This window comes from Ptiloglossa arizonensis, chromosome 1, assembly GCF_051014685.1.
Source record: "Ptiloglossa arizonensis isolate GNS036 chromosome 1, iyPtiAriz1_principal, whole genome shotgun sequence".
NCBI lineage: Eukaryota > Metazoa > Arthropoda > Insecta > Hymenoptera > Colletidae > Ptiloglossa > Ptiloglossa arizonensis.
In genome coordinates, this window is record NC_135048.1 from 17,486,312 (window position 1) to 17,512,210 (window position 25,899).

At 40.8% G+C, this 25,899-nt stretch overlaps 4 protein-coding genes and 1 long non-coding RNA gene across 9 annotated transcripts in view; 2 read left to right on the forward strand and 3 right to left on the reverse strand.

The window, feature by feature from the left end:
- The window catches only part of LOC143153998 (uncharacterized), a 36,470-nt gene that overhangs the window by 3,324 nt on the left and 7,247 nt on the right, over window positions 1-25,899 (forward strand). The window contains exons 2-9 of one of the 5 annotated variants that reach the window (XR_012993959.1): window positions 1,176-1,337; window positions 1,426-1,560; window positions 3,020-3,157; window positions 3,786-4,058; window positions 4,133-4,279; window positions 5,538-5,650; window positions 6,128-15,054; window positions 23,096-23,473. Coding sequence is in view for 4 of the 5 variants with exons in the window: in XM_076325749.1 (XP_076181864.1) it covers window positions 16,377-16,503 (127 nt within the window). In the remaining variant the exon portion in view is untranslated. Of the gene's footprint in view, window positions 1-1,175; window positions 1,338-1,425; window positions 1,561-3,019; window positions 3,158-3,785; window positions 4,059-4,132; window positions 4,280-5,537; window positions 5,651-6,127; window positions 15,055-16,218; window positions 16,657-23,095; window positions 23,615-25,899 lie in introns of those variants that run through there. The other 4 variants (XM_076325731.1, XM_076325722.1, XM_076325740.1 and 1 more) reach the window with 4 other exon arrangements.
- LOC143154019 (protein GVQW3-like) lies at window positions 8,930-9,879 on the reverse strand. The gene has a single exon (XM_076325763.1). The coding sequence runs from the start codon at window positions 9,772-9,774 to the stop codon at window positions 9,217-9,219; it is 558 nt and encodes a 185-aa protein (XP_076181878.1). The 5' UTR covers window positions 9,775-9,879; the 3' UTR covers window positions 8,930-9,216.
- On the reverse strand, window positions 9,867-10,536 carry LOC143154024 (protein GVQW3-like). The gene has a single exon (XM_076325777.1). It carries the CDS (start codon window positions 10,467-10,469, stop codon window positions 9,912-9,914), a length of 558 nt encoding a protein of 185 aa, XP_076181892.1. The 5' UTR covers window positions 10,470-10,536; the 3' UTR covers window positions 9,867-9,911.
- Window positions 12,733-14,172, reverse strand: LOC143147073 (uncharacterized). Its single transcript, XM_076311949.1, has 2 exons — window positions 13,741-14,172; window positions 12,733-13,674 (listed from the first exon to the last, which is right to left on the reverse strand). The coding sequence occupies exon 2, from the start codon at window positions 13,639-13,641 to the stop codon at window positions 12,733-12,735; it is 909 nt and encodes a 302-aa protein (XP_076168064.1). The 5' UTR covers window positions 13,642-13,674; window positions 13,741-14,172.
- On the forward strand, window positions 16,664-23,082 carry LOC143154027 (uncharacterized). Its single transcript, XR_012993963.1, has 2 exons — window positions 16,664-22,069; window positions 22,868-23,082. It is a non-coding gene; the product is annotated as an uncharacterized LOC143154027 (long non-coding RNA).

The window sequence follows — 25,899 nt, forward strand, 5'->3', positions numbered from 1 at the left end:
TCCGTGCTTCGAATCCACGCGAATCGGCAAACGCTTCCGCAAAATGTTTCCGTCTCACGTTCCTTTCTTTCGACGGAATCAAAATATTTACATCGGTCGACGAGGGGTTTCGCAAAAACGACGTATCGTCGCGCAACGCTCGTTTCTCGCTGTCCCTAATTACGGATACGAGTTCGATACCTGAAAGTATGTAGCTTACAAGATTGCCAGTAGACGCAAAGGTTTCCTTCGCGGGTCTTTCCTCGAGCGTGTTATCTTAATCTCTTTGCTTGGCTCTCGATCGTAGCTCGCGAGAATCAACATTGACTTCCGCTTGACCACGCCTGGGTCTTTTCGGACCCATATAAACCTTCCAAGAAGAGAATCCTACCACATTTTAATTAACTAGCCTTAAAAGCGTACGAAATATTCGAGCAAATAGAATAAATTCGTCTAATTATTTTAGAAGTTACTTAATCTAAAAATTGTTCCAAATCGAGCCCTAAGATTGCTCAATGTTTCTTTTATTTGCCAAAATTTCTTTAGACGTTGAATATAACGAATTGATTATCAATTAGTTGAAAATGTACGACGAAGTCCAATGTCTGTGCAACTATCACTCAAATGGAAATGATTCTTACATATTAACGAACCCAACGCGAAAAGAAATTTTTGTATCGCTCGATTATAATATTGATACAACTTTCCTTAGAAACGAAAAGAGATACGGTAAAAGAATAGAATTTTTATACGAAATATTTGAACGAACGAGACGAAATTACGGGTTAGTTTCGCTCACCTAAACGGCTGTTATCGCGAGGATAATATTTTCGAACAATCTGTAATAAAGTAATAAAACGTTTATCGGTGGATTCGTTGTGCACGGAGCTATCGATAAGACTACGTGTCCATTTGAGAGTAAAACTGTCACGGGTTGACTGAGACAGTCAAGGAGTGTTTCTCACCAATGAAAACTGCGTCTATGAATCTGACAAACGCTGTCAAACGCTGTCAAACGCAGTCTCCATCGACGAGGGACATTCTCGAACAAATAGAAATACATTCTCGAGAGCAACACGTCACAGTTTTACTGTCAAATGGAAACGTAATTGTACATCGTGTCGTTGAAAGACTAGAAAATTGTGGTCTTCGAAGAAAACACGAAACCACTCACGCGCGAGATCTTTTTGTCGCAGATCCACCGATTCCATGCAGAATTCTTCAAGATTGCCCGGTCTTCTCGAATACATTGAACGTTGAAGTGCGCTGCGTGAACGACTTCTGCGAATGCAAGAACGGCACGGAAATTAGAAACTGTTCCAGCACGGAAATTACACAGCACGTCGGCAGAAACGCGGGTAAAGATACACTGTGCGCGCGTATTCGACGCGATCGTTGTTGAAAAACCGTGTGAAATATTTTTCTTTTTTTTTTCTCGACCTCCAGAGTCGCCCGTTTTTCGGATCTGCAAGCTCGATCAGGACTGCAAGATGAACAATTCGATTTGCAACACGACGATAAGCCAATGCGCCTGCCAGAAGGATCACGTGCTGTCGAGCAACAAACAAGCCTGTCTGAAAAGTAAGAAACAACGAGTCATTTCGATTTATCGAAGAAATGCAGATTATTTGGAGTAACGGTTTATTTAAGACGAGTGAAAAGTTAACGGATAAATAGAAGTAATGTCATAGGGAATTGACGAAGTTTTATATTTGAAATTCTCAGTAACAACGGAAAATGTAAGAAAGTGTCTGAAATTTTTATCTAATTGAAAAATGATAAAAATAATAGGATAAATGAAGAATATAATTATTTCCTTTTATGATCTAACTGTACACAAATTTGCAACATGGGAATAATCATTTTTGTTATTAATCCCAAGTCTTAAAATTTATTTGCAATAATCACAGATGTAACTTTCGATATTATGACTAGTACATTCGCAATGTAACCAGATTTCACAGATAAGACACTGCACCCATTCTTCTCCACTTTTCTCTTCGCTGCAATTCGCATTGCAAAAGAGATGAACACACGTGTTAGAGGTTAGAGCTTAGAGTACGTGAGATACTATTGCATATAGGAGTCACCTTTGGTAATCCGAGTTAGCAACTACGATATTACGATAAAAAATTTCATATAAAAAATTTCATGTAGGTAAATGAGTACATTAAGAGATTTACTCTAAAGTTTTCCACTTATTATAGCTGAGATTGCAATGATTGAATATTCGCTAGAAAATGTTGGCAAAGTACTAGTTTTTCGTATTGTAGATTATATCGATAATGTTGAAGTTTCGACAAAGTAGATTATATCGATAATGTTGAAGTTTCGACAAAGTAGATTATATCGATAATGTTGAAGTTGAGATAATAGGTATTATACGGTCGTGTTATTCGCGCTGTTATAAATTGCTCAATATTGATACTTTTTAAGATGTACTTCGGTATTCCACAATACTTTTCAAGATACACTTCGGTATTTCAAAATACTCTTTAAGATATTTCGGTATTTCAAAACACTTTTTAAGACATACTTCGGTACTCCAAAATACTTTTTAAGATATTTTGGTATTCCATAATACTTTTTAAGACATACTTCGGTACTCCAAAATACTTTTTAAGACATACTTCGATACTCCAAAATACTTTTTAAGGTATTTCAGTATTCCAAAATACTTTTTAAGATATACTTTGTTATTTCAAAATACTCTTCAAGATATTTCGGTATTCTATAATACTTTTTAAGACATACTTCGTTACTCCAAAATACTTTTTAAGATATTTCGGTACTCCAAAATACTTTTTAAGATATTTCGGTACTCCAAAATACTTTTTAAGATATTTCGGTACTCCAAAATACTTTTTAAAATATACTTTCAAAATACTCTTCAAGATATTTCGGTATTCCAAAATACTTTTTAAGACATACTTCGCTAGTCCAAAATACTTTTAAAAATATTTCGGCTTTCCAAATTACCAAAAGTATTCCATACACGCTGCTTTTCCTCCACGCACGATCGATTTTTATTTGTCCTCAGAGGCCGAAGGAATCGACTTCTCGTGCATCGATGACAACCAATGCTTGGCTTATTTGCCGAACACTACGTGCCAGAATGGCATGTGCAACTGTATACGCGGCTATCACTACGTGAAAACTGCCTGCTACAAAACTATTGGTAAAACGACTGTGCAAGGATGGGCCGTTTAAACGAGAATTCTCTTCGTTATTTACGGTTCGCCGATGAATCCTCTCAATGACAAGAATCGTAACATAAACGAACTTTCGGAAGAAATCCATCAAGCCGTGACAGTTTGATAACTATGTTAAAACGTTTTAAATTCCTCACGATGGATTTATTTGTTCATGCTACCCAAGAATATAAGAAAAGTATACAGAATGGCCTTTAAAAAAATGACCTTGGAATAATAATTACAGTTACTCACGCGCTCCTTCGAATGGTGCAATTTATCCCGATTAGTTTTCTTCAAGCAATCGTTCTCTTCGTGTTCTTATTCAACCTTAAAACTACCAAAACGATCAATTCGACACGTTTCAAATTTCCGTTTAAAATCGCTCGATTATTAACGATGCTTTTGCCGAAGTGACGCTTAAGAAAATGAAGAAGATACATTCGTAAATTAATTTCTTCTTTTCCATATTTAATTTCAAATGTACATATATACGCAATCTGCTACAAATAGAAATACGTTCAACTCAATCCACTATTAAACGGTCCAACCTGTGCACCCTTATTTAACAAACGTCTGCGTCGAAGTTCGAAACCGAAACGATTTCGATTGCAGATTTTGGCGGTAGCTGCGCGCAATCCGAGGAATGCTCTCACGTGGACGGTGCTGTGTGCAACGAGAAACACGCGTGCAATTGTCCCGCGGAAACCGTGATCTCTGCAAGGAAGGACAGATGTTTCCCAGCCGCTCGAGAAATCCTGGAACCGTGCTCCGAGGACGTGCAGTGTTCCACGACGTTCCCCGATGCCGCCTGTATCGAGAAAAGATGTCGATGCTCGAAAGGGTACCACTTCGAGTCCGAGCTGAGCAGGTGTTACCTGAACACGGGTAAGAATTCGTTTCTCCGTCTCTTTCCAGTACTCCGTTGTTCCGTTTCGTTGATTATCGACATCGATTTGCAGCATTGGACGACAATTGCGCGAACACGCACGACTGTTATCAAACCGGTGACGAGAACTCGACGATGAAAGCTGTACAGTGCCTGCAGAGCGTCTGCGCCTGCGCTGAAGATTTTTACAGAGAGGAGGACAAGTGTATTCACAACGGAGGTAAGCGAAATTTTTGCGTTAACGCGCGGTTAACTTTCGCTAAAATTCATAGTTACTCTGTACTCAGAGTCTGGAGCAGCGTGGCTGGATAAAGAAGGTAAATTCCATGTGTAAGGAGTGGGGGAAGTAACGAGTGTACCTTTTAGTGCATCAGGTATGAGGTACGTTGGTATACTTAAGTATTATGCAATAAAAACACCCGTTACTTCTTCTACTTCGCCGCATGGTACTTCCCCATTTCTTACACACGGGGTTTAGTTTATTTTTCCGACTAGGCTGGTCGCATCTGCTAGCATAACGAAAGAAGCAAATGGAAAGCTTCAAAATTGAATAGGACAGTACTATTATGGTCAGAAAAATAAATTGGATATTATGAGTAAGGAGTGGGGAAAGTAGCAAGTGTATACGATTATTATTAGTATACCAGGTATAAGTTACGTCAGTATACTTAAGTATTTGCAATAAAAACACCCGTTACTTCTCCTACTTCACCGTATAGTACTCCCTCATTTCTTACACATGGGGTTTACCTTATTTTACTGACTAGATTAGTCACATCTACTAGCACGATGAAAGAACCAAATGGAAAGCTTCAAAATTGAATAGGACAGTGCCATCGTGGTCAGAAAAATAAAGTGAATATCATGGGTAGAGAGTGGGGGAAGTAACGCGTGTACCTATTAGTATACCAGGTAGAGGTACATCAGTATACTTAAGTATTTGCAATAAAAACACCCGTTACATCCCCCACTCCGCTGTACAATGCTCCCCCACTTCTCCCAGACGAAATTCGGCTTATTATTCCGACTACGCTGATCTCGAGCTCGACGAAACCTAACCCAGTAAAAAAGTAAATATTGCACGCATCGAGTCGATTAAAAGCAGTCCGATTTACGTCGTGTTTGGACTCGTCTTACTCGGAAGAATCCGAAGAACGCGTCGGTATTGTTTTTCGAAAGGTAACACGAGAACCACGGAAAGTGAAATTTTTTATATCGCGCGATTACTTTTTCCATCGATTATTTTTTTCATCTCTTCGAAGCGTCGCTCGACGTACCGTATTCATTCTCTTTCTTCGTCGAGCAACGTTCGAGTTCGTTTCAACGAAAAGTACGCTATCCCAAACGCGCGTAACTTTCATCGTTAGTCGAATCTTACGAAAGTTAACCGTGCATTAACGCGACTGGATCTTCGATCGACGAAAGTTCGTCCCGTTCGAGACTCGCCGAACCTACAAGAAATCCTAATTAACTTTCAGGCGCTGCTCCGGCAACACCCTGGACAAGAATCTCTCGAGTTCTGTTCTTCACGATTCTTGCGAGCCTCTCGACGCTCTGAGCCATCGTCTAGCCGCGACCAGGACTCGTCCAAGTAATTCGCAATTTTCTATCGTCTCGTGACCAATGGCGGATCATTACAGGGCTCGAGGACCCAACGAAACTCGTCCCCTAACGTTTTCAAATGCTCGAATTCGAGTCAATGATCAGAAGTCGCGAAATTTAAACAAGCTTTTATTTCTCTAACAAGAAATATGTTACAAGTACCAACGAATGGAACGAAGATACATAAAAAGCGTACTACACTCCTGTATGACATTCTAATCAGTGTATTTTCGGTAATTGGTGTAAACTTCCTTCGAGTTGTAGTTCGAAAACGAAATATTGATCGTTTTCCTCGAATTTAAAGGAAACTTACCAGTCCCTGGTAAGGCTCGATATATATTTATTCCACGTGCCTGCACAAAAATCCGCCATTGCTCGAGACACAATTTCGTCGTACTCGTAGAAATTAATCGCTACCACGACGATACAACGTAATAATTTTTAATCTCGCGTACATATTTTTCAGGTGCTCGTTTCCTGGGATCTCCGCCGCTGTTTCAGCCGGCAGCCTTCGTCCGCATCGCGTTTCCGCAGCCGGATCTAGGACGATCGGAACGCCGCGTTACGTCGCGTTTGTCGTTTGTCTCGTACCCCCATTCGCGCGTTTCCGTTTCGTTGTGTTTTATCCAGCGTTAACAAGCGCGCGAAAACGCCGCTCCGTCCGGTGAGCGCTTTTATTTTCAGCCACCTGGAGGTGACGTGAAACACGCCGCGGGATTCAGCGCGGAAAAGGAAAAAATTTTAGGTGTCGGGTGTCGTTTTCGCGATTCCACGCGCAGAGTTACTACGTGCACCGAGTGCAACGAGAGAGTGCATCGGGTGCATCCGAGCGTTTAAAGACTTCCTTCGACGTGCACGCAATTAACGCGCTGGAATATCATCGGCCGCAAGTACTGGCCGCAGCCGGCGCGGCGTGGAGCGTACTACCTTGATCAAAAAGTTTTAGGACTTTATTCATAAAATCAAAAATACAAATTTACGAGGTGTGTTCAAAAGTATCGCGAATTTTGTGTTTTTTCAAAAATTATTTATTTATTCATGAATATCTATTTTCCCCCCTTCAAAGTAATCCCCATGAGATATTATACATTTGTGCCAACGGTTTTTCCAATCTTCAAAGCACTTCAAAAAATCATTTTTTTGTATTCTTTCCAGCTCCTCCTTCAATGCCGTCTTTATCTCGTCAAGCGTAGCGTAACGTCGTCCTTTCATGGGCCTCTTCAGTTTAGGGAACAAGAAAAAGTCGCAGGGGGCCAGATCTGGGGAATACGGTGGCTGCGGCATCATTAGTGTGTTGTTTTTGGCTAAAAAGTCGCGCACAAGCAAGGATGTGTGAGCAGGGGCGTTATCGTGGTGCAAAAGCCAATTTTTGTTCTTCCACAAATCCGGGCGTTTCTGGCGGATTGCTTCGCGCAAATTGCGCATAACTTGCAGGTAATATTCTTTATTGACCGTTCTACCCTGTGGCAAGAACTCATGATGCACCACGCCCCTGCAATCGAAGAAAACTGTCAGCAAAACTTTCACATTCGACCGAACTTGGCGCGCTTTTTTCGGTCTTGGTTCGTGTGACAGCTTCCATTGAGATGATTGAGCTTTGGTTTCCACGACATAACCATAAACCCACGATTCGTCACCAGTTATGACCCTCTGGAGCAAATTTGGGTCGTCGCGGACAGAGTCCAACATCTCATTAGCAATGTTCATGCGAAGCTGTTTTTGGTCGCAATTGAGCAATTTTGGTACGAATTTCGCGGCGACCCGTCTCATGCCCAAATCATTGATAAAAATCGAATGGCACCAGCCAATCGATATGTTTAGGTCCTCAGAAACTTCTCTAACGGTGATTCGACGATTGGCCAATATCATTTTCTCCACTTCATTCATTTTTTCGTCTGTTGTTGAAGTGCTCGGGCGTCCGGCACGCTCTTTGTCGTTCCCATCTTCTCGGCCTTCTGAGAACATTTTGTACCACCGATAAACGTTGCTTCGGTCCAAGGTAGCTTCTCCGTATGCCACAGTCAACATTCGTATTCGTCCAAATCGATATGGTCCCCTTCAAAGTAGTCCCCATTGCCTGCCTATATCTATTCCTACCGACACTTCACGTACGAGGTGTGTTCAAAAAGTATCGCGAATTTTGTGTTTTTTCAAAAATTATTTATTTATTCATGAATATCTATTTTCCCCCCTTCAAAGTAATCCCCATGAGATATTATACATTTGTGCCAACGGTTTTTCCAATCTTCAAAGCACTTCAAAAAATCATTTTTTTGTATTCTTTCCAGCTCCTCCTTCGATGCCGTCTTTATCTCGTCAAGCGATTCGTCACCAGTTATGACCCTCTGGAGCAAATTTGGGTCGTCGCGGACAGAGTCCAACATCTCATTAGCAATGTTCATGCGAAGCTGTTTTTGGTCGCAATTGAGCAATTTTGGTACGAATTTCGCGGCGACCTGTCTCATGCCCAAATCATTGATAAAAATCGAATGGCACCAGCCAATCGATATGTTTAGGTCCTCAGAAACTTCTCTAACGGTGATTCGACGATTGGCCAATATCATTTTCTCCACTTCATTCATTTTTTCGTCTGTTGTTGAAGTGCTCGGGCGTCCGGCACGCTCTTTGTCGTTCCCATCTTCTCGGCCTTCTGAGAACATTTTGTACCACCGATAAACGTTGCTTCGGTCCAAGGTAGCTTCTCCGTATGCCACAGTCAACATTCGTATTCGTCCAAATCGATATGGTCCCCTTCAAAGTAGTCCCCATTGCCTGCCTATATCTATTCCTACCGACACTTCACGTACGAGGTGTGTTCAAAAAGTATCGCGAATTTTGTGTTTTTTCAAAAATTATTTATTTATTCATGAATATCTATTTTCCCCCCTTCAAAGTAATCCCCATGAGATATTATACATTTGTGCCAACGGTTTTTCCAATCTTCAAAGCACTTCAAAAAATCATTTTTTTGTATTCTTTCCAGCTCCTCCTTCGATGCCGTCTTTATCTCGTCAAGCGATTCGTCACCAGTTATGACCCTCTGGAGCAAATTTGGGTCGTCGCGGACAGAGTCCAACATCTCATTAGCAATGTTCATGCGAAGCTGTTTTTGGTCGCAATTGAGCAATTTTGGTACGAATTTCGCGGCGACCTGTCTCATGCCCAAATCATTGATAAAAATCGAATGGCACCAGCCAATCGATATGTTTAGGTCCTCAGAAACTTCTCTAACGGTGATTCGACGATTGGCCAATATCATTTTCTCCACTTCATTCATTTTTTCGTCTGTTGTTGAAGTGCTCGGGCGTCCGGCACGCTCTTTGTCGTTCCCATCTTCTCGGCCTTCTGAGAACATTTTGTACCACCGATAAACGTTGCTTCGGTCCAAGGTAGCTTCTCCGTATGCCACAGTCAACATTCGTATTCGTCCAAATCGATATGGTCCCCTTCAAAGTAGTCCCCATTGCCTGCCTATATCTATTCCTACCGACACTTCACGTACGAGGTGTGTTCAAAAAGTATCGCGAATTTTGTGTTTTTTCAAAAATTATTTATTTATTCATGAATATCTATTTTCCCCCCTTCAAAGTAATCCCCATGAGATATTATACATTTGTGCCAACGGTTTTTCCAATCTTCAAAGCACTTCAAAAAATCATTTTTTTGTATTCTTTCCAGCTCCTCCTTCGATGCCGTCTTTATCTCGTCAAGCGATTCGTCACCAGTTATGACCCTCTGGAGCAAATTTGGGTCGTCGCGGACAGAGTCCAACATCTCATTAGCAATGTTCATGCGAAGCTGTTTTTGGTCGCAATTGAGCAATTTTGGTACGAATTTCGCGGCGACCCGTCTCATGCCCAAATCATTGATAAAAATCGAATGGCACCAGCCAATCGATATGTTTAGGTCCTCAGAAACTTCTCTAACGGTGATTCGACGATTGGCCAATATCATTTTCTCCACTTCATTCATTTTTTCGTCTGTTGTTGAAGTGCTCGGGCGTCCGGCACGCTCTTTGTCGTTCCCATCTTCTCGGCCTTCTGAGAACATTTTGTACCACCGATAAACGTTGCTTCGGTCCAAGGTAGCTTCTCCGTATGCCACAGTCAACATTCGTATTCGTCCAAATCGATATGGTCCCCTTCAAAGTAGTCCCCATTGCCTGCCTATATCTATTCCTACCGACACTTCACGTACGAGGTGTGTTCAAAAAGTATCGCGAATTTTGTGTTTTTTCAAAAATTATTTATTTATTCATGAATATCTATTTTCCCCCCTTCAAAGTAATCCCCATGAGATATTATACATTTGTGCCAACGGTTTTTCCAATCTTCAAAGCACTTCAAAAAATCATTTTTTTGTATTCTTTCCAGCTCCTCCTTCGATGCCGTCTTTATCTCGTCAAGCGATTCGTCACCAGTTATGACCCTCTGGAGCAAATTTGGGTCGTCGCGGACAGAGTCCAACATCTCATTAGCAATGTTCATGCGAAGCTGTTTTTGGTCGCAATTGAGCAATTTTGGTACGAATTTCGCGGCGACCCGTCTCATGCCCAAATCATTGATAAAAATCGAATGGCACCAGCCAATCGATATGTTTAGGTCCTCAGAAACTTCTCTAACGGTGATTCGACGATTGGCCAATATCATTTTCTCCACTTCATTCATTTTTTCGTCTGTTGTTGAAGTGCTCGGGCGTCCGGCACGCTCTTTGTCGTTCCCATCTTCTCGGCCTTCTGAGAACATTTTGTACCACCGATAAACGTTGCTTCGGTCCAAGGTAGCTTCTCCGTATGCCACAGTCAACATTCGTATTCGTCCAAATCGATATGGTCCCCTTCAAAGTAGTCCCCATTGCCTGCCTATACCTATTCCTACCGCGACCGGTCAAATGACCGGTCTTTCACAACTTATATTTTCAATATTGAATGCAGACCAATAGCCAGTTTACCAGTATAAAAATATATTTTCTTTTATTCAAGAGTACATAATCTACATTTCATTCTTTTTCGTCGCATTTTTTACAAATGGGCTTCGCAACTGTACATTTTCCGCATACGTACTTTTTACATTTTAGACAGATTTTGTTCGTCTTATTATCTTTACAATACCTTATCTGACATGTTTTCCGTTCACGGGAACCTGTACTTGTACTTGCGATGGGTATTGGTTGATTTTCTTTGCCGAGCTCTCGTTGATATTCGATGGCAAGTTCTTCTGCCAATTGGAATAGAAATTCCTGTCTTGTAATTTCTCCTCCCGCAGTTTCTTTATATAACACCCATGCATTTATCCCGGCTAAATCCAAGATATTAAAAAATACTTGCAAAGGCCATCTCCGAGATTTAGATTTTACCGAATAATTTCTGGCCATTTGATCGGTCACATCTACGCCAAATTTGGTGCTATTATACAATTGAATTGTCTCCGGTGTTCGGGTGTCGTTTTCTTCAACTTGTACGGAGTTGTGCATTGAACTGAGAATTAAAACTTTCTTTCTTGGTTTGGCTTTGTAAATTGTCAACATACAATTATTTGAGCGATAGTGTTTGCTTGAGAAAAGTGCCATGTCGTCGTTTTTCAGTTTTGCTAGTTTTGGTAGCTCTTTCCTATTTGCTCTAATTGTTCCAACAATCGTAGTTTTTTTTGCTAAAAGTTTTGTTGCTAAAGGTAGGCTTGTAAAAAAGTTGTCTCTGGTTATATTTCTTCCACATCCTACATACGGTTCTGCTAATTTCATAGTGACAAACTCTCCAAGAGGAACTGAGGGTTCTCTACTTTCATCTTTTCCCAAATATGGAAAGCCGTTTATTATATTAGGGGGACCGGAGAGTAATGTCGTTTCCTTACATTAAATTCAAACACATAAATTTTTAACGAGTTTTTATTTTTAATCAATGATATAATCACCCTCATTATCAACAACCTTTTGCCATCTAGTGTGCAAATTTTCAATGCCGGATCGATAAAAATCAATTGGTTTTTGAGCAAAATATACAGAGATGGCATTTTGAATATCATCCAAATTTGCAAATCTTTTGCCACTTAGAAAGTGTTGAAGCGATCGGAATAAATGGAAATCCGATGGTGCAACATCGGGCGAGTATGGTGGGTGAGGCAGTACCTCCCACCCCAATTCATTAATTTTTGCCAAGGTTCGTCTTGCGCAATGCGGTCTTGCATTATCGTGTTGCAGAATAACGCCTTTTCTGTTGACAATCGCTGGCCACTTTTCAATTAAAGATCTATTTACACGATCTAATTGTTCACAGTAAAGGTCTGCATTCACAGTCTGTCCAGGTTTCAGCACTTCAAAATGAACAACGCCGCGAATACTCCACCAAACACACAAAAGGGCCTTTTTGGGGTGTAAACCTGGCTTAGCAGTACTTTGTGGCGATTCATTTGGAGAGAGCCACTGCCTTTTGCGTTTTGGATTATCATAAAGAACCCACTTTTCATCTCCGGTGATCAAGCGATCAAAAAACGCTTCTGTATTGTGCCGTTGAAGCAATAAGTTGCATGTGGTGGATCGGTTAGCCTTGTTCTCTTCGGACAGATTATGCGGGACCCAAACACCTGCTCTGCTTACTTTCCCAATCTGCTGCAAATGTTCTTGGATGGTCGACCAAGGTTGGTTAAGACTGTTTGACAATTCCTCGATTGTCTGACTCGGATTTGCTTCCACTTCCGCACTTAACACGTCATTGTCTAACGTTGTTGGTCTTCCTGATCGATACGAGTCGGAAAGATCAAAATTACCGGATTTGAATTTGGAAAACCACCTTTGGCATTTACGAACGTCTAATGCATTTGGATAAACATCGCAAATGTTTTTGGTAGCAACTGTTGCGTTACTACCCTTGCGAAACTCAAAAAGCATGCAATGCCGGATATGTACCTCTTCTGGTATTTGGCTGGCCATTTCACCCAAAATTGTAAAGAAAAATTTTAAATTTAATTATTTACAACTAAACAAGTCACTATAACCTCAGAATGTTTTTGCTACGACTTTAATGTACACAATGAGCTGACAAATGACAATCAAATAGTGACATGCGCAGAAACGACATTACTTTCCGGTCCACCTAATATATTTGCTGCGTACATCGGATGCTAACCAAAATTTTATACCAAATTTGTCCGGTTTATTGGGCATGTATTGAGTGAATCTACACCTTGCTTTCGTTGGAAACAATTGTTCGTCAATAGTAATGTATGGTCCTGGTTTATAACAATTTTGACTGTTGTAAATAAACTTGTACCAAACTTCGGAAATCATAGCGAATTTATCAGTTTGTAACCGTTGGCTTCGTTGATTTCTGTCGTCAAATCGAATAAATCTCATAATCTCCGTAAAGTCATGTCTACTCATAGTATTTGAGAAAAAAGGCGGGCCCCACTTTTTATTCCACAGAAGTGCTATATCTATATTCTTAGCCTCATATGCGCCGCGTGCATACAGAATTGCAAAAAATGCATATAACTTTGCAGTAGACAGTTCCCATTTATATCCCAACACTCTAAATGCCTCTGCCTTTGTGCACTTTCTTATAAGTTCGATTATATTCTTATCAATTATCACAGAAAATGCCGTCCTAACTTCGCCTTTCATAATATTACGTTTACTGTACCCAGTCGGACCTGATGTTTCCCTAAAAATATTATGATCAGGTGCTCTTCCAGGATTAGACCCTATTTTTACTTCCTGCCAAACAGTTCCGTCCACCGCAATTTCGCTTGCCTCTTCCTCATTCTCACTATCGGAACTAACTAAAAATCTCCTTCTCTTTCGTCGTCTACGTACGTTCGAAATATTCTCTTCGTTCTCATCGGTGTTCGAGTCGGTTTCAAATGGATCATAATTTTCCGTATTGTCGTTTTCCATATCCAGAATTTCCTGATCATCGTCAGAACATTCTGCATCGATATCATTTATTCTCTCTAATAATACATTCGCACTCCTCAAACGTCTTGACATTTTGGGGTAAATATTCAACGGAGAAAATAAAAACTAAAATATGAAAATGTAAATCAAAATAGATAAAAAAATGAATAAAAGATAAAATGTGAAACTTACTGCGACGTATTGTTAGTCTTGTTCACTATTTTGAAAATTGCACTTATAACACGTACTATGACATAGAATATTACAAAATAATAATAAAAGACTGCCAAGTATGCTCTTTGTGATTTTCACGTTTCGATGCACTCTGTTCGTGTCGCAAGACTATACTGATTTGAATTCATGAGAAGACGTCTATACATTTCCTTCAGTCATAAGTTTATTTATTTTACGTCATAGTAGATAATATGGCGTAAGAATATTCGAGGATCTGGACCGTATCGGATATCAACCAAGCAAATAAACACCGCTAACCCGATAGTCGAGCGAGAACTGTAAACACTTGTAAGTGCCGTAAACCATTTTCTGGAAGGCACTTCTCGGATAAAATCGTGCCACAACTACATTATGTTTTGTTTCTAACGACTTTATAGTTTTGGCATTGAGTCTTAGAGAGAAACTATTACAAAAGTGTATAAATCGTACTACCGGTCATTTGACCGGTCCCGGTAGGAATAGTGTTAAATCCGTTTTTTAGGGACAGTCCTAGAACTTTTTGATCAAGGTAGTACGCTCCACGCCGCGCCGGCTGCGGCCAGTACTCGCGGCCGATGATACGTTCGAAAATTCACCGAACCAAAATTCGCATTATCTGGCGCCTAATCGCGACGAGTCGACGAATACGATATCTCCACGATAAGAGGAAATACCGAGTTCTTTTGAAAGTGATTTCGTTTTCCAAAATGGAGAATATATAAATTGAATCAAATGTTTGTACGTTCTGAGAAAATCGTGTTTCATTTTCACCAAAAAAAAAAGAAAACGAAATGACTTTCCGAATAATCAAATGGTTCGGGACCGGCGCGTACCTTACAACGTAGAGAGGATACGATTCCCCGTGCGCTCGTTTCTCCGATGGAAATGGAACTCGAGCGAGCCGGAGAGAGCGTAAACGAATAAAGATTAGTGTACGAGTTTGTTCACTAATTTGTTTGTTGTATTGTAAAAATACAAATTTAGGTGTGTTCAAAAAGTATCGCGAATTTTGAATTTTCGCGGGTTACGTATATTCGAATTTTGATCTTTTTGTGGCTTTATGTTGGTACTCATGTCTCTCACTTATGCCGGCAAGCTCGGCCATTTTGAATGTTCACTTAATGGTTGACAGCTGCTTTGCTTGCACGTGTTTTGGATCGTCTTCGATTTTTACCTATTAAGAAAAATGGATCAAAGAACCTGTATCAAATTTTGTGTGAAAAACGAAATTAAGTGCGCGGATGCATTCCGAATGTTGACTGTGGCATACGGAGAAGCTACCTTGGACCGAAGGTAGTGTATTCATGAATAAATTAATAATTTTTGTAAAAACACAAAATTCGCGATACTTTTTGAACACACCGTATTGACGAAGGATTCGTCTTTTGCGCATTTCGATGTTCCTCGAGTTGCTCGAACAAAGAATGGAGCATCGAGAGTTAGAGGACGGAGCGAGACAGACTCGAGACGCTTCGTCTCGTTTCTCTCTCTCTCTCTCTCTCTCTCTCTCTCTCTCTCTCTTTCCCTCTTGATCTTAATGCTGCGCTCTCGTTCGATCTCGCTCCCTCCTTCGTAGCGCGGGAACATGAATGGTGGGGGAAGCGTTGAACGTTGGCGCGCAGGCCAAGTCCCGGCTCTCGTGAAAGAATTGTCGCGCGTTGTACTTTTACGTAAGAGCGTAGTGTTTTAGTTGTTTTTTTTTTTTACAAGAAAAATGGCGAACAAATCGGTGCGAACCGTTCGCAAATCGAGAGCATTGTAACGCGTCGACCGCCCCACCGGTTTTCCATTTTGTGCATTTTTTATTTTACAGTGTCGCTAACGGCGGGTAACGTTACTTTATTTTATTCGAGCGAACCCGTGAACCGTGTTCCCCGTTTTAGTCCAAGAGTGTTCGTAGGAGAGTTTCACGCGCGAATGTAAACCATTGTAAACGAGCGTGTTGTTCGATACCTTTTTATTACATTTGAATCGTCGCGGGAACGGACTGTCGTTATCCCGTTTCTCTTTTATGTTTCTCTCCGAAATAAAAACACAAATTGTTCAAACGAAGTGTTTCGATAACAATTGCTATCGATCTACGTCGAATGTCCACGTGACTGTGCGTTAAAACGCAGTCGGAACAATAAATGGTTTACTTGTGCTCGAAGTTTCCAAGATTTCATTCCAGGAGATTCCATAGTCGTTGAAATTCGGGTTCAACGTCGCCATTCGCCGAGAGTTTCTCCCGATCCCCTATTGGGTGTGCTTTTAGCGCGCGCGGGAGTTTCGAAAATTCGTCGTCGGTGTCGGTAAACATCTCCGAGTATTCCATTTCGAGCAGGTGAAACTCGAGACGCGGCGTTCCGGTCGATGTATTAATCATAGATCGAAAATGTCCGATGACGCATCCACGGCACGGTTGCCGTGATTTCAACACCGATCGACCGGTTAAGACAATAAATGACGCGTCTTGTATACACACGTAACTCACACGGTCGATTTTACGGACGCGTAACGATTAGATAAAGCCGACTAACGAACGTTAAAAACGGAACGTTGAAGGGAGCTCTGGTGAACTTTGTGATCGCGAGTCGAGTGGAGAGCAACAGCTCGGGTGTCCTGGACTTACGGAGATGGCGGGCTTGGCGGCTCGTCTCCCAATGGGAGGTGTTGCGCTGTCGATCGGTCTCTGCTTCTGCTTAGCCGCGCGGAGTGCAGTCGTCGCCGCGCACGGACAGCACGAGCATCCGCTCCGTGAACGTGAGTGTGAATTGCGATTTACGGTCGTTGCCGCGTTGTTTCGGGCCCGTTTCGCGATCACGAACACGCGCAGGTGTCCAACTTCCTCGACGATTCGAGGTACGAAGCGAAACGGTTCACGTTGTTTTTCCCTCGACATCGAAAGAATAATAGGTGACGATCCTGTGACGAAGAGTCTACGTTTCGACGCGTGTACGTTTACCTCGCGCTCCGTTAAAAAAGATTCACGCTCGTACCTCGAGTCGCGAACGAAACGCAAAAATCTAATCGGAAGGGATCGCAGGAAACAATTGACCATCGTTTATTGCCAATATTAACGATAACAGCTTATCGGTATCTACGGAAGAGAGAGAGAGGGAGACCTTTAAAGAAATACCAAGTGCACGTCCAATGAGCTTCCACACCGTTGAAAATAATGATAATAATCGTTTATCGGTATCTACGGGGGGAACGCATCGAGAAATATGAAGTACACGTGCAACGAGAGTAACGAAGATGAGTTTCATGGCGCGATAATGAGCGAAAATAATCGATGAGAGGAAAATTAAGCGTCCCGCGGTCCCGTCGTCGCGACGTCGATAATCCGGGTCGAACGAATTCGTAAGAAATGCGCAACTAAATGCGCGGATACGTTCCATCGTGACCGGGTAATCCTCTCCGCGGGTTTCGTGGGGAATAGGTAGCAGGGAGGCCGGATCTACGCTGCTGGTTCTCACAGTTAGGTGAACGTCGGGTTGGGACCGCACATAATTAAAGAACAAGGGAGATCGTTCCCTCCTGCGGTCTGATATTTCGGTCTAACGCTCCGTTCCTCGAGGCGGGATTGCGACACACGGCTCGAACAAAGCATGGCATTGCGCGAACCCTATTACGAAGCGACACGCGATGTGGAAACAATGCCGACACTAGGCCCTTCGAAACGTACGGGAAAATTCGTCGTGTCGCGCGATCGCACGACCGATCGTGATTCGAAACGATCAATTTCATTAACGCCTCGTCTCGGTGTTTTCCGTATTCTCGGCTCGATCGAACGAGGGAATTTTCAGCAACACTCGAATCTTCGATAGGTACGAGAAAAATCTTCGTGACGCGCGATTGCACGAGAGACCGTAATTCTAAGTGATAAATTTCATTAACGCCTCGTCTCGGTGCTTTCCGTATTCTCGGCTCGAACGAACGAGCGAATTTTCGTCGATATTCGAATCCTCGATACGTACGAGAAAATTCTTCGTGACGCGCGATTGCACGAGCGACCGTAATTCGAAACGATCAATTTCATTAACGCCTCGTCTCGGTGCTTTCCGTATTCTCGGCTCGATCGAACGAGTGAATTTTCAGCAAGTCTCGAATTTACGATAGGTACGAGAAAATTTTTCGTGACGCGCGATTGCACGAGCGACCGTAATTCGAAACGATAAATTTCATTAACGCCTCGTCTCGGTGCTTTCCGTATTCTCGGTTCGATCGAACTAACGAATTTTCAGCAACACTTGAATCTTCGATACGTACGAGAAAATTCGTCGTTATTGAACGACCGTAATTCAAACCGATAAATTTTGCCGAACGCGTTACCTCGTCTCGGTGCTTTCCGTATTCTCGGTTCGAATGAACGAGCGAATTTTCAGTAACACTCGAATCTTCGATACGTACGAGAAAATTCGTCGTTATTGAATGACCATAATTCGAACCGATAAATTTTATTAACGCCTCATCTCGGTGTTTTCCGTATTCTCGGCTAGAATGAACGAGCGAATTTTCGTTGATATTCGAATCTTCGATACGTACGAGAAAATTCGTCGTTACTAAATGACCGTAATTCGAACCGATAAATTTCATCAAACTTCGTCATCTTGTCTTACTGTTTTTCGTATTTTCGGCTCGACAAAGACTTGTGTTTTCTTCAGTTATGATCGTACGTTTTTCCTCGTTCCTCCAAATTGAAACAACGAAAACAGATATCGAAACGTTGCTTCCGGATTTCCGTATTTTCGACTCGACTCGGACGTGCGATTTTTTCTCTTGCGTATCTGTTTGTCTTCATTGTTTTCAATTGTTTTCGATTGGTCGAATATTTTATATTTTGCAATTTTTCATCGGATATTTTCTGTTATCCTTTCGAACGAAAACAACGAAGATAAATATTACGATCGAAGAATTACCTCGGTGCTTTCCGAACCTTGAAAGAAACGCTTTTATCAGCTATCAGGGGGACGTTTCCATTGTGGTACGCTACGTACACATTTACCGGGGAACGATACCATTGGTTCCACGCGATCGAAACAAAAACGGGAGCGTGGCAATAATCGGAGCAACGATAACAATAACACTAATATCTACCGGCTACGGTGAGAAATCGCGCAACGTCGTTCTTTTTTTTTCTTTTCTCACACGCGAAAGAATATTCGGTTTCGATGATCGCGCAAAACCGCGCGAGAAAATTCCAGACAATTGTACGCGACGGACGATCGCGACTAATACATATGTATGCACTCGAGTAGGATGGACGATGAATAATCGAAATGACGTACAGAGACAAAACTGGTTCCCCCTGAGAGGACCGATGTGTCGCTTGCTCGTGACAATTTATACTTTGCGTTAGGCGATACCGAATTCGATCACCCGTTAGGAATTTATTCGACGATGAATTAAATTTTCACGGTAAAGAAAAATGCGGAAAGATTACAATATTATCAATCGCGTAAGATTATTTGTGACAGTAATAAGAGAAGAGAAAACATTTCGAAATCTGCAAAATCTATTAATATTAATATACATTTCTTATACATTTTTTACACGTAGAAATTCAAATTTTGTTTCTTAAATTTTGTTACAATTAACCAAATCGATATTGTAAAATACGTAGGTTATTACATTAATGTTTCCTCGGTTGTACAGTACAGGTAGATATAAATATAAAAAGAGACAGAACTTTTTTCGAATATATATATGTGTTCTATCGAGATTGTTAAACCGACGGTAAATTATTGTATGAAATATTCGGATCGCGATATTGAATCCAAGATGCGTTTGAATAGAAAGATATAATATCAGGGAAAGTGTGTCGTTTAAGACATTGATAGCAAAAGGTGAATCGAAAAAACATTCCACGACACTTGCGAGATATTAGATTGAGTCGAGATAGGAATACAATCGTTGTCGAGGCGTTTCGTCGTCGCTCTATCATTGCCACGAATAACGTATACTAATAGCTAGTAATTCGCAATTAAATTGAAGGAGAATCCGTAGCGCGGATTTCTTTCCCTCCAAGAGTTTGAATAATTGAAAAGGTGACTCTCAATACCGCTAATCTTGAAATTTTTATTCTAAATCCAGACTGACCCAATTTCGATAAGGTAATAATTTTATTTTATCTCGGAATACAAGACCAGTCGAGAACGTTGTAACGGGTGTATAAATATAATTTGTGAAAAGGGAAAGTGTTGGTACGTTTAAAAAATGGCAACGTAATTCGCGTCGAACTTCCTCTCTCTCTCTTTCTTTCTCTTCCAGCTCGGAATAGTAGTTCGTTGTCGGCGAAGATACGTTTATAATTTATCTGAAGGCGCATCGCGACAACGGAAACGAGTTTGACGCGTCGCGCGAACGATGGCTTCTGTGTTCGTCGTACGTAGCGGTTTTGTTGCGTAACAGACCGAAACTATGGAAGCGGAGCACGCTAAGGTTGCCCATCGATCGGTAAACGCGTGGTCTCTGCCGCGGTTGAAACCATCGTTGCCCCGATTACTGGGTACACGGGAAATGTTTATACGAGGGCCCCGGGACGCGACGTCCCCGTTTCTTGAATACCGAAAATTGCTCCGCTGGATCAAAGACTTCTCGAGGTCGCGTACACGCTCGCAATTAACAACTCGGTGGGAACACACGACCGTCCAGTCGAGGATAAACAACTGCACCAAGGATCGACGGTTTAGCGCGCGCTGAGTCGTCAACGATTACGCAATACGTTAGCGATCGAAGAAAAGACGAAATTCGATCGTTCTTATCTCCCCTTGCTCGATAATACACGTGAAGGGTGAAAAGCAACGACTCGAGAAACGGTTCAAACGAGCGCGGAACCGTCAGATCGTGCGAGAAACGGTTACAGCGAGTCTAGAACACTCGGAGCGAGCGAGAGGGAGCGAACGAGAAACAACGAGTACGAGCGAGAGGGAACTAACGTTCGGGCGCGTTTCACGCGTAACGAGTGTGCAACAGCGTTCGTGTTTAATCGTTGCACATTTTCAGCGATAATCGATGCATTTCACCTCGATAGTTCTCGCTGTATTTGACATATTTTCGTTTGCACTCGATATTCGTGGAAATACGAATATTCAATAACAATTTTCTTTCGCGATCACTGACAAAACTAAGAATATAAATTGTACGATTCCGTGATTCGTAAGTAGGTAAAAGATTTTCGAACGATTCTACGCGCAGAGTCTTGAAACGAGAAACTTTCGTGTGGACTTTTTTTTAATTTTTTGATGCTTATTTCTTTTTTTTACTGGTAAATATCTGCTTTGAAAATATAAAACTCACCTTTGAGGAGCGAACGATCGTCTTTGTTGCGTAAGAAGTCCACTTGCTGCGCGAAAATCCATTTATTCGAGTAATAATACTAAATCGATGTATTGTACGGAAATGTATGATACTTTTATTCGAGGGATATTGTATTCCGTAACGCGTGTGTAACGGTTCATCGAATTGAAACGAAATTTATATACACGAGATAAATTAATTAACGGTAACCGTTGGTTGTTCGAAACTGTTCCATCCGGTTGTTCGTTCGTGCTCCCAAATACGACCGATCGTAAAGGGTTAAACGAATTACAACGTGTTTAGGCGCATTAATTTATCACGTCTCTCGTAACCGGGGCCGCCTCGTGCAGCTGTACAGATTGTTCGTGACACAAGGGCGGTTAATCGACCAGCCGGGATCTCTCGATCGATTAATCGAAAGTTAAAATTTGACTTTGGTGCTCAAATTTTCGAATTCGAGTAGTTTCTCCATACTGAGAATCGTTAGAAGCTACTTACGATGATACATAGTGTCTGAGGAACGTTTAACAAATTTATCTACGGTGTAAAAAATTTCCAAAGGGCTCCAAAATTGTTCGACTATTTAGCCATTTTTCTTTCTTCTATTTGTAAAATATCTAACCGCGTTATTATCGCGATACGATAAAGATAATACGATTCTTAAAATTTTTATTTCTTTTTAGCTGTTACTAATTAGTATAATTTACGAAAGTTTGTACAAGGTGTGCTGTTCGTAACGTAATATTATTTTATACTCCACCTTGCTAGTTCCTCGCTTGAAAATCGTTCGAATATGTTTGCGTTCGATGGAGCGAAAAATTACAAAACATTACTTTTCTGCTTCGGTAACTCATTTCGTAACCCAAGATATGTCGGTCGCGTGTCGGAGATAACGCTGCAACTTGCTCGGTGGAAACAATGCCAAGAAGAGGCAAGGATGACTCTCTGCCAGCTTGAAAAATTAAATTTGTGCCATCTGGAGAAACTCTACCGTACAACCTGTTACGGATACGCGGTTGTCACACAGGTTGTGGACAATTCGACGCGTCTGAGACTAATTTTCTCACACAAGTAGATTAATTTTTGTATCAATTTTTCTCTATTTAATTTTACAGCAAAGCAATTTTCTAATATTCGATCGACATCGATTCGAAAATGCAATTTCCTTAAATAAACGAATCGATTTCTGTATCGATTTTCATTCGTAGCCAATTTGTTAGCAAATCAATTTTCTAACTTACGAAAAATCCATTCTTTTACCTAAACAGGTCGATTTTAGTATCGAAAAAAACGATACTAAAATTTGTCGACAAATTATTTTTCTAAGATTCGAAAAATCGATTTTAATTCGTAGCCAATTTGTCAACAAATCAATTTTCTAAGATTCAAAAAATGGATTTTCATTCGTAGCTAATTCGTTAGCAAATCAATTTTCTAACTGACGAAAAATCCATTCTTTAACCCGAACAGGTCAATTTTAGTATCGAAAAAATCGATACTAAAATTTGTCAATCAATCAATTTTCTAAGATTCGAAAAATCAATTTTAATTCGTAGCCAATTTGTTAACAAATCAATTTTCTAACTTACGAAAAAATCGATGTTAAAATTTGTCAACAAATCAATTTTCTAAGATTCAAAAAATCGATTTTCATTCGTAGTCAATTTGTTAGCAAATCAATTTTCTAACTGACGAAAAATCCATTCTTTAACCCAAACAGGTCAATTTTAGTATCGAAAAAATCGATACTAGAATTTGTCGACAAATCAATTTTCTAAGATTCGAAAAATCGATTATTTCAATGAAAACGAGCATCTCTGGTCAGAACGCGGTCTAAACGAAAACGTCGAAACGATTCCACGGGCAAGCGAGAACGAGGCACATTGTAGCGTAGATTGGAGAAAGATTCGTCGGTTATTGTTAATCGAGCGTTTAACCCAATTTGAGCGACGATCGATACACAGTCCCCGATACCGGTAACAATAGCAACGAATCGACGCGCGTTGTCTACCGGGTACGCGATTCCGAAAACTGACTCGATTTCCGTTTCAAGGTAATCGGAGAGGAGTGGTCGAACCGTAAAGCGCGACAAGTTTCACGGTTCGTGGTTTACTCGGCAAGAGTCGAACGATCGGTGAGAATCGTATCGAGGAAGATCCTGTGGTAATTGCGCGCCGAACAAACGCGAGTGTGAAACCATGCCGTGGAATCCAACGTGATGCGCGAGGATAGATCGGTGTTTCCCTGCGATCGTGTGCGCGCATTTGCGTCGCGTAACGCGCGACCAGAGAACACAGAAGTAGATCGGAACGCGAGAACCCGAACGCGACAGGGAACCTACGTACGAACGAACGAACGATAGCGGTCGAGATCGGGAATGACGGCGACTCTTGGTACCGTGCTGATGGAACCACGAGAAGAAGACGTTCAAGCGGCGGCACGAGGATGACACCGACCAGGACGGTGGTCGGGTTCTCGAGGCTCCTCGTCCTCGTGCCTGTCACCGTCTGCGCGACCATTTCCTACGTCAGCCAGGAACCACCGCGATGCATCGACAGAACATCACCACCTCGTACGTATGTGGCAACATCGAACGAAAATTATTACTTTTCGATCGAACGGAACTTCCAGAGCTTGCAACGGTTAGGAAAAGAACAGTTTCCTGATTCAATGTGTATCAGTTTCGAAGGAAAGGGTTATAAGGAAAATATAGTAACTTTTACGGATACATATCGGTTCTAGCCCTATATCGGTTTTGTTTTCGGTTATTCTGCAGAGAAGTGATATTATTCCGGAGAATATAGAACTGAATCTATACCGATTCTGTAATTGTTATTCTCGAATTTGTATTAATCACGATTCGATTGTACGTGATATTGGTATTGTTGGGTGTAAAAGTTTATTTTTATTAATTGTTTTCTCACGTTTTAATCATTCACGATTGTGTTGATTGTGATTTAATTTCATAATTGACGTATCGTCGATACTGGAACAATATTGGCGCGTTGAACGGGATTGTAGATACCGATTCTATAATTGTTATTTCTCGAATTTGTATTAATCACGATTCGACTGTACGTAATATTGGTATTGTTGGGTGTAAAAGTTTATTTTTATTAATTGTTTTCACACGTTTCAATCATTCACGATTACGTTGATTGTAATTTAATTTTATAATTGACGTATCATCGATACTGTGACAATATTGGCGTGTTGAACGGAATTGTTTACATTGGTATTGTTGTGTGTAAAAGTTTATTTTCACACGTTCCAATCATTCATGATTACGTTGATTGTAATTTAATTTCATAATTGACGTATCGTCGACACTGGGACAATATTGGCGCGTTGAACGGGATTGTTTATATTGGTATTTTATATAAAAGTTTATCTTTACAAATTATTTTCACACGTTTCAATCATTCACGATTACGTTGATTGTAATTTAATTTCATAATTGACGTATCGTCGACACTGTGGCAATATTGGCGCGTTGAATGGAATTGTTTACATTGGTATTGTTGTGTGTAAAAGTTTATTTTCACACGTTTCAATCATTCACGATTACGTTGATTGTAATTTAATTTCATAATTGACGTATCGTCGACACTGACAATATTGGCGCGTTAAATGGGATTGTTTATATTGGTATTGTATATAAAAGTTTATCTTTACAAATTATTTTCACACGTTTCAATCATTCACGATTACGTTGATTGTAATTTAATTTCATAATTGACGTATCGTCGACACTGTGGCAATATTGGCGCGTTGAACGGAATTGTTTACATTGGTATTGTTGTGTGTAAAAGTTTATTTTCACACGTTCCAATCATTCATGATTACGTTGATTGTAATTTAATTTCATAATTGACGTATTGTCGACACTGACAATATTGGCGCGTTAAACGGGATTTGTGTTTTATACAAGAATACACCTACTGATATTATATAGAACCAAATTGTAATTGATAGAGAATCGAAAAATAACACTTATGGAATCAATATAATATCGGTTCCAAAGAACCGAAACGAGCCAGAACCGATATATCCGCAATAGTTGGAACATTGTTACGGTTCTCGTAATTGTTCGAAGAACCGAGACTGATATCGAAACTGTTTTCAACCTCTGAGTGGAGCGCGTGGCGCGAACGAACGGGGTCATCGAGTTTTCGTACACAGCTAGGAAAACACGAGAACTCGGTGACCGATCGATTTCAATTCGGTGCTCGCACGCAACTTATCCGTCATCGGTACGAGCGAGACTGTAAGAGCGCAACGAAAGAACCGAGAATCGTGTACGAATTCTCGGCTCGACGATGAACTCGAACGTACGAAGCTGGGATAAAGTGACAATTGAAAAAAATAACTTGTATATTCGAATAAATACTTATTTGCGACCATTTAATGGAACAAGTTTTGAAGAAGGTATCGAGTACACAATTTTCGAATAAATTTTGAAAATAGGTTTTCATAGCGGAATCGAGGTAACTGATTTGTCAAACGGGATCAAATTTGTTTTTTTTTTTTTTCATTAGTTATATAATAGTGGACAAATTCGAAAACCGTGGAATATTATACTTTTATTAACACAGTGCTATGTTTATTTCAGTGGAAATGGAACATTCAGCTTTTCGTCGTATTTTACTTTTAGATAGTGTGAATATATTTTACCTTGGAATACCGAATGTGAAGAGAACGTTTTATATTGCTATTTTTGCAGAAATCTGAGTGTTCTATTAATTAGATCGGCTGGATTCGAAGGTCTGTACCCTGTAATGAGTTTTCTGTAGTGAATTTTCATTTATTTTACGACATCGTACAATTATAAAATCCAAGTCTTATGTCAAATATGTT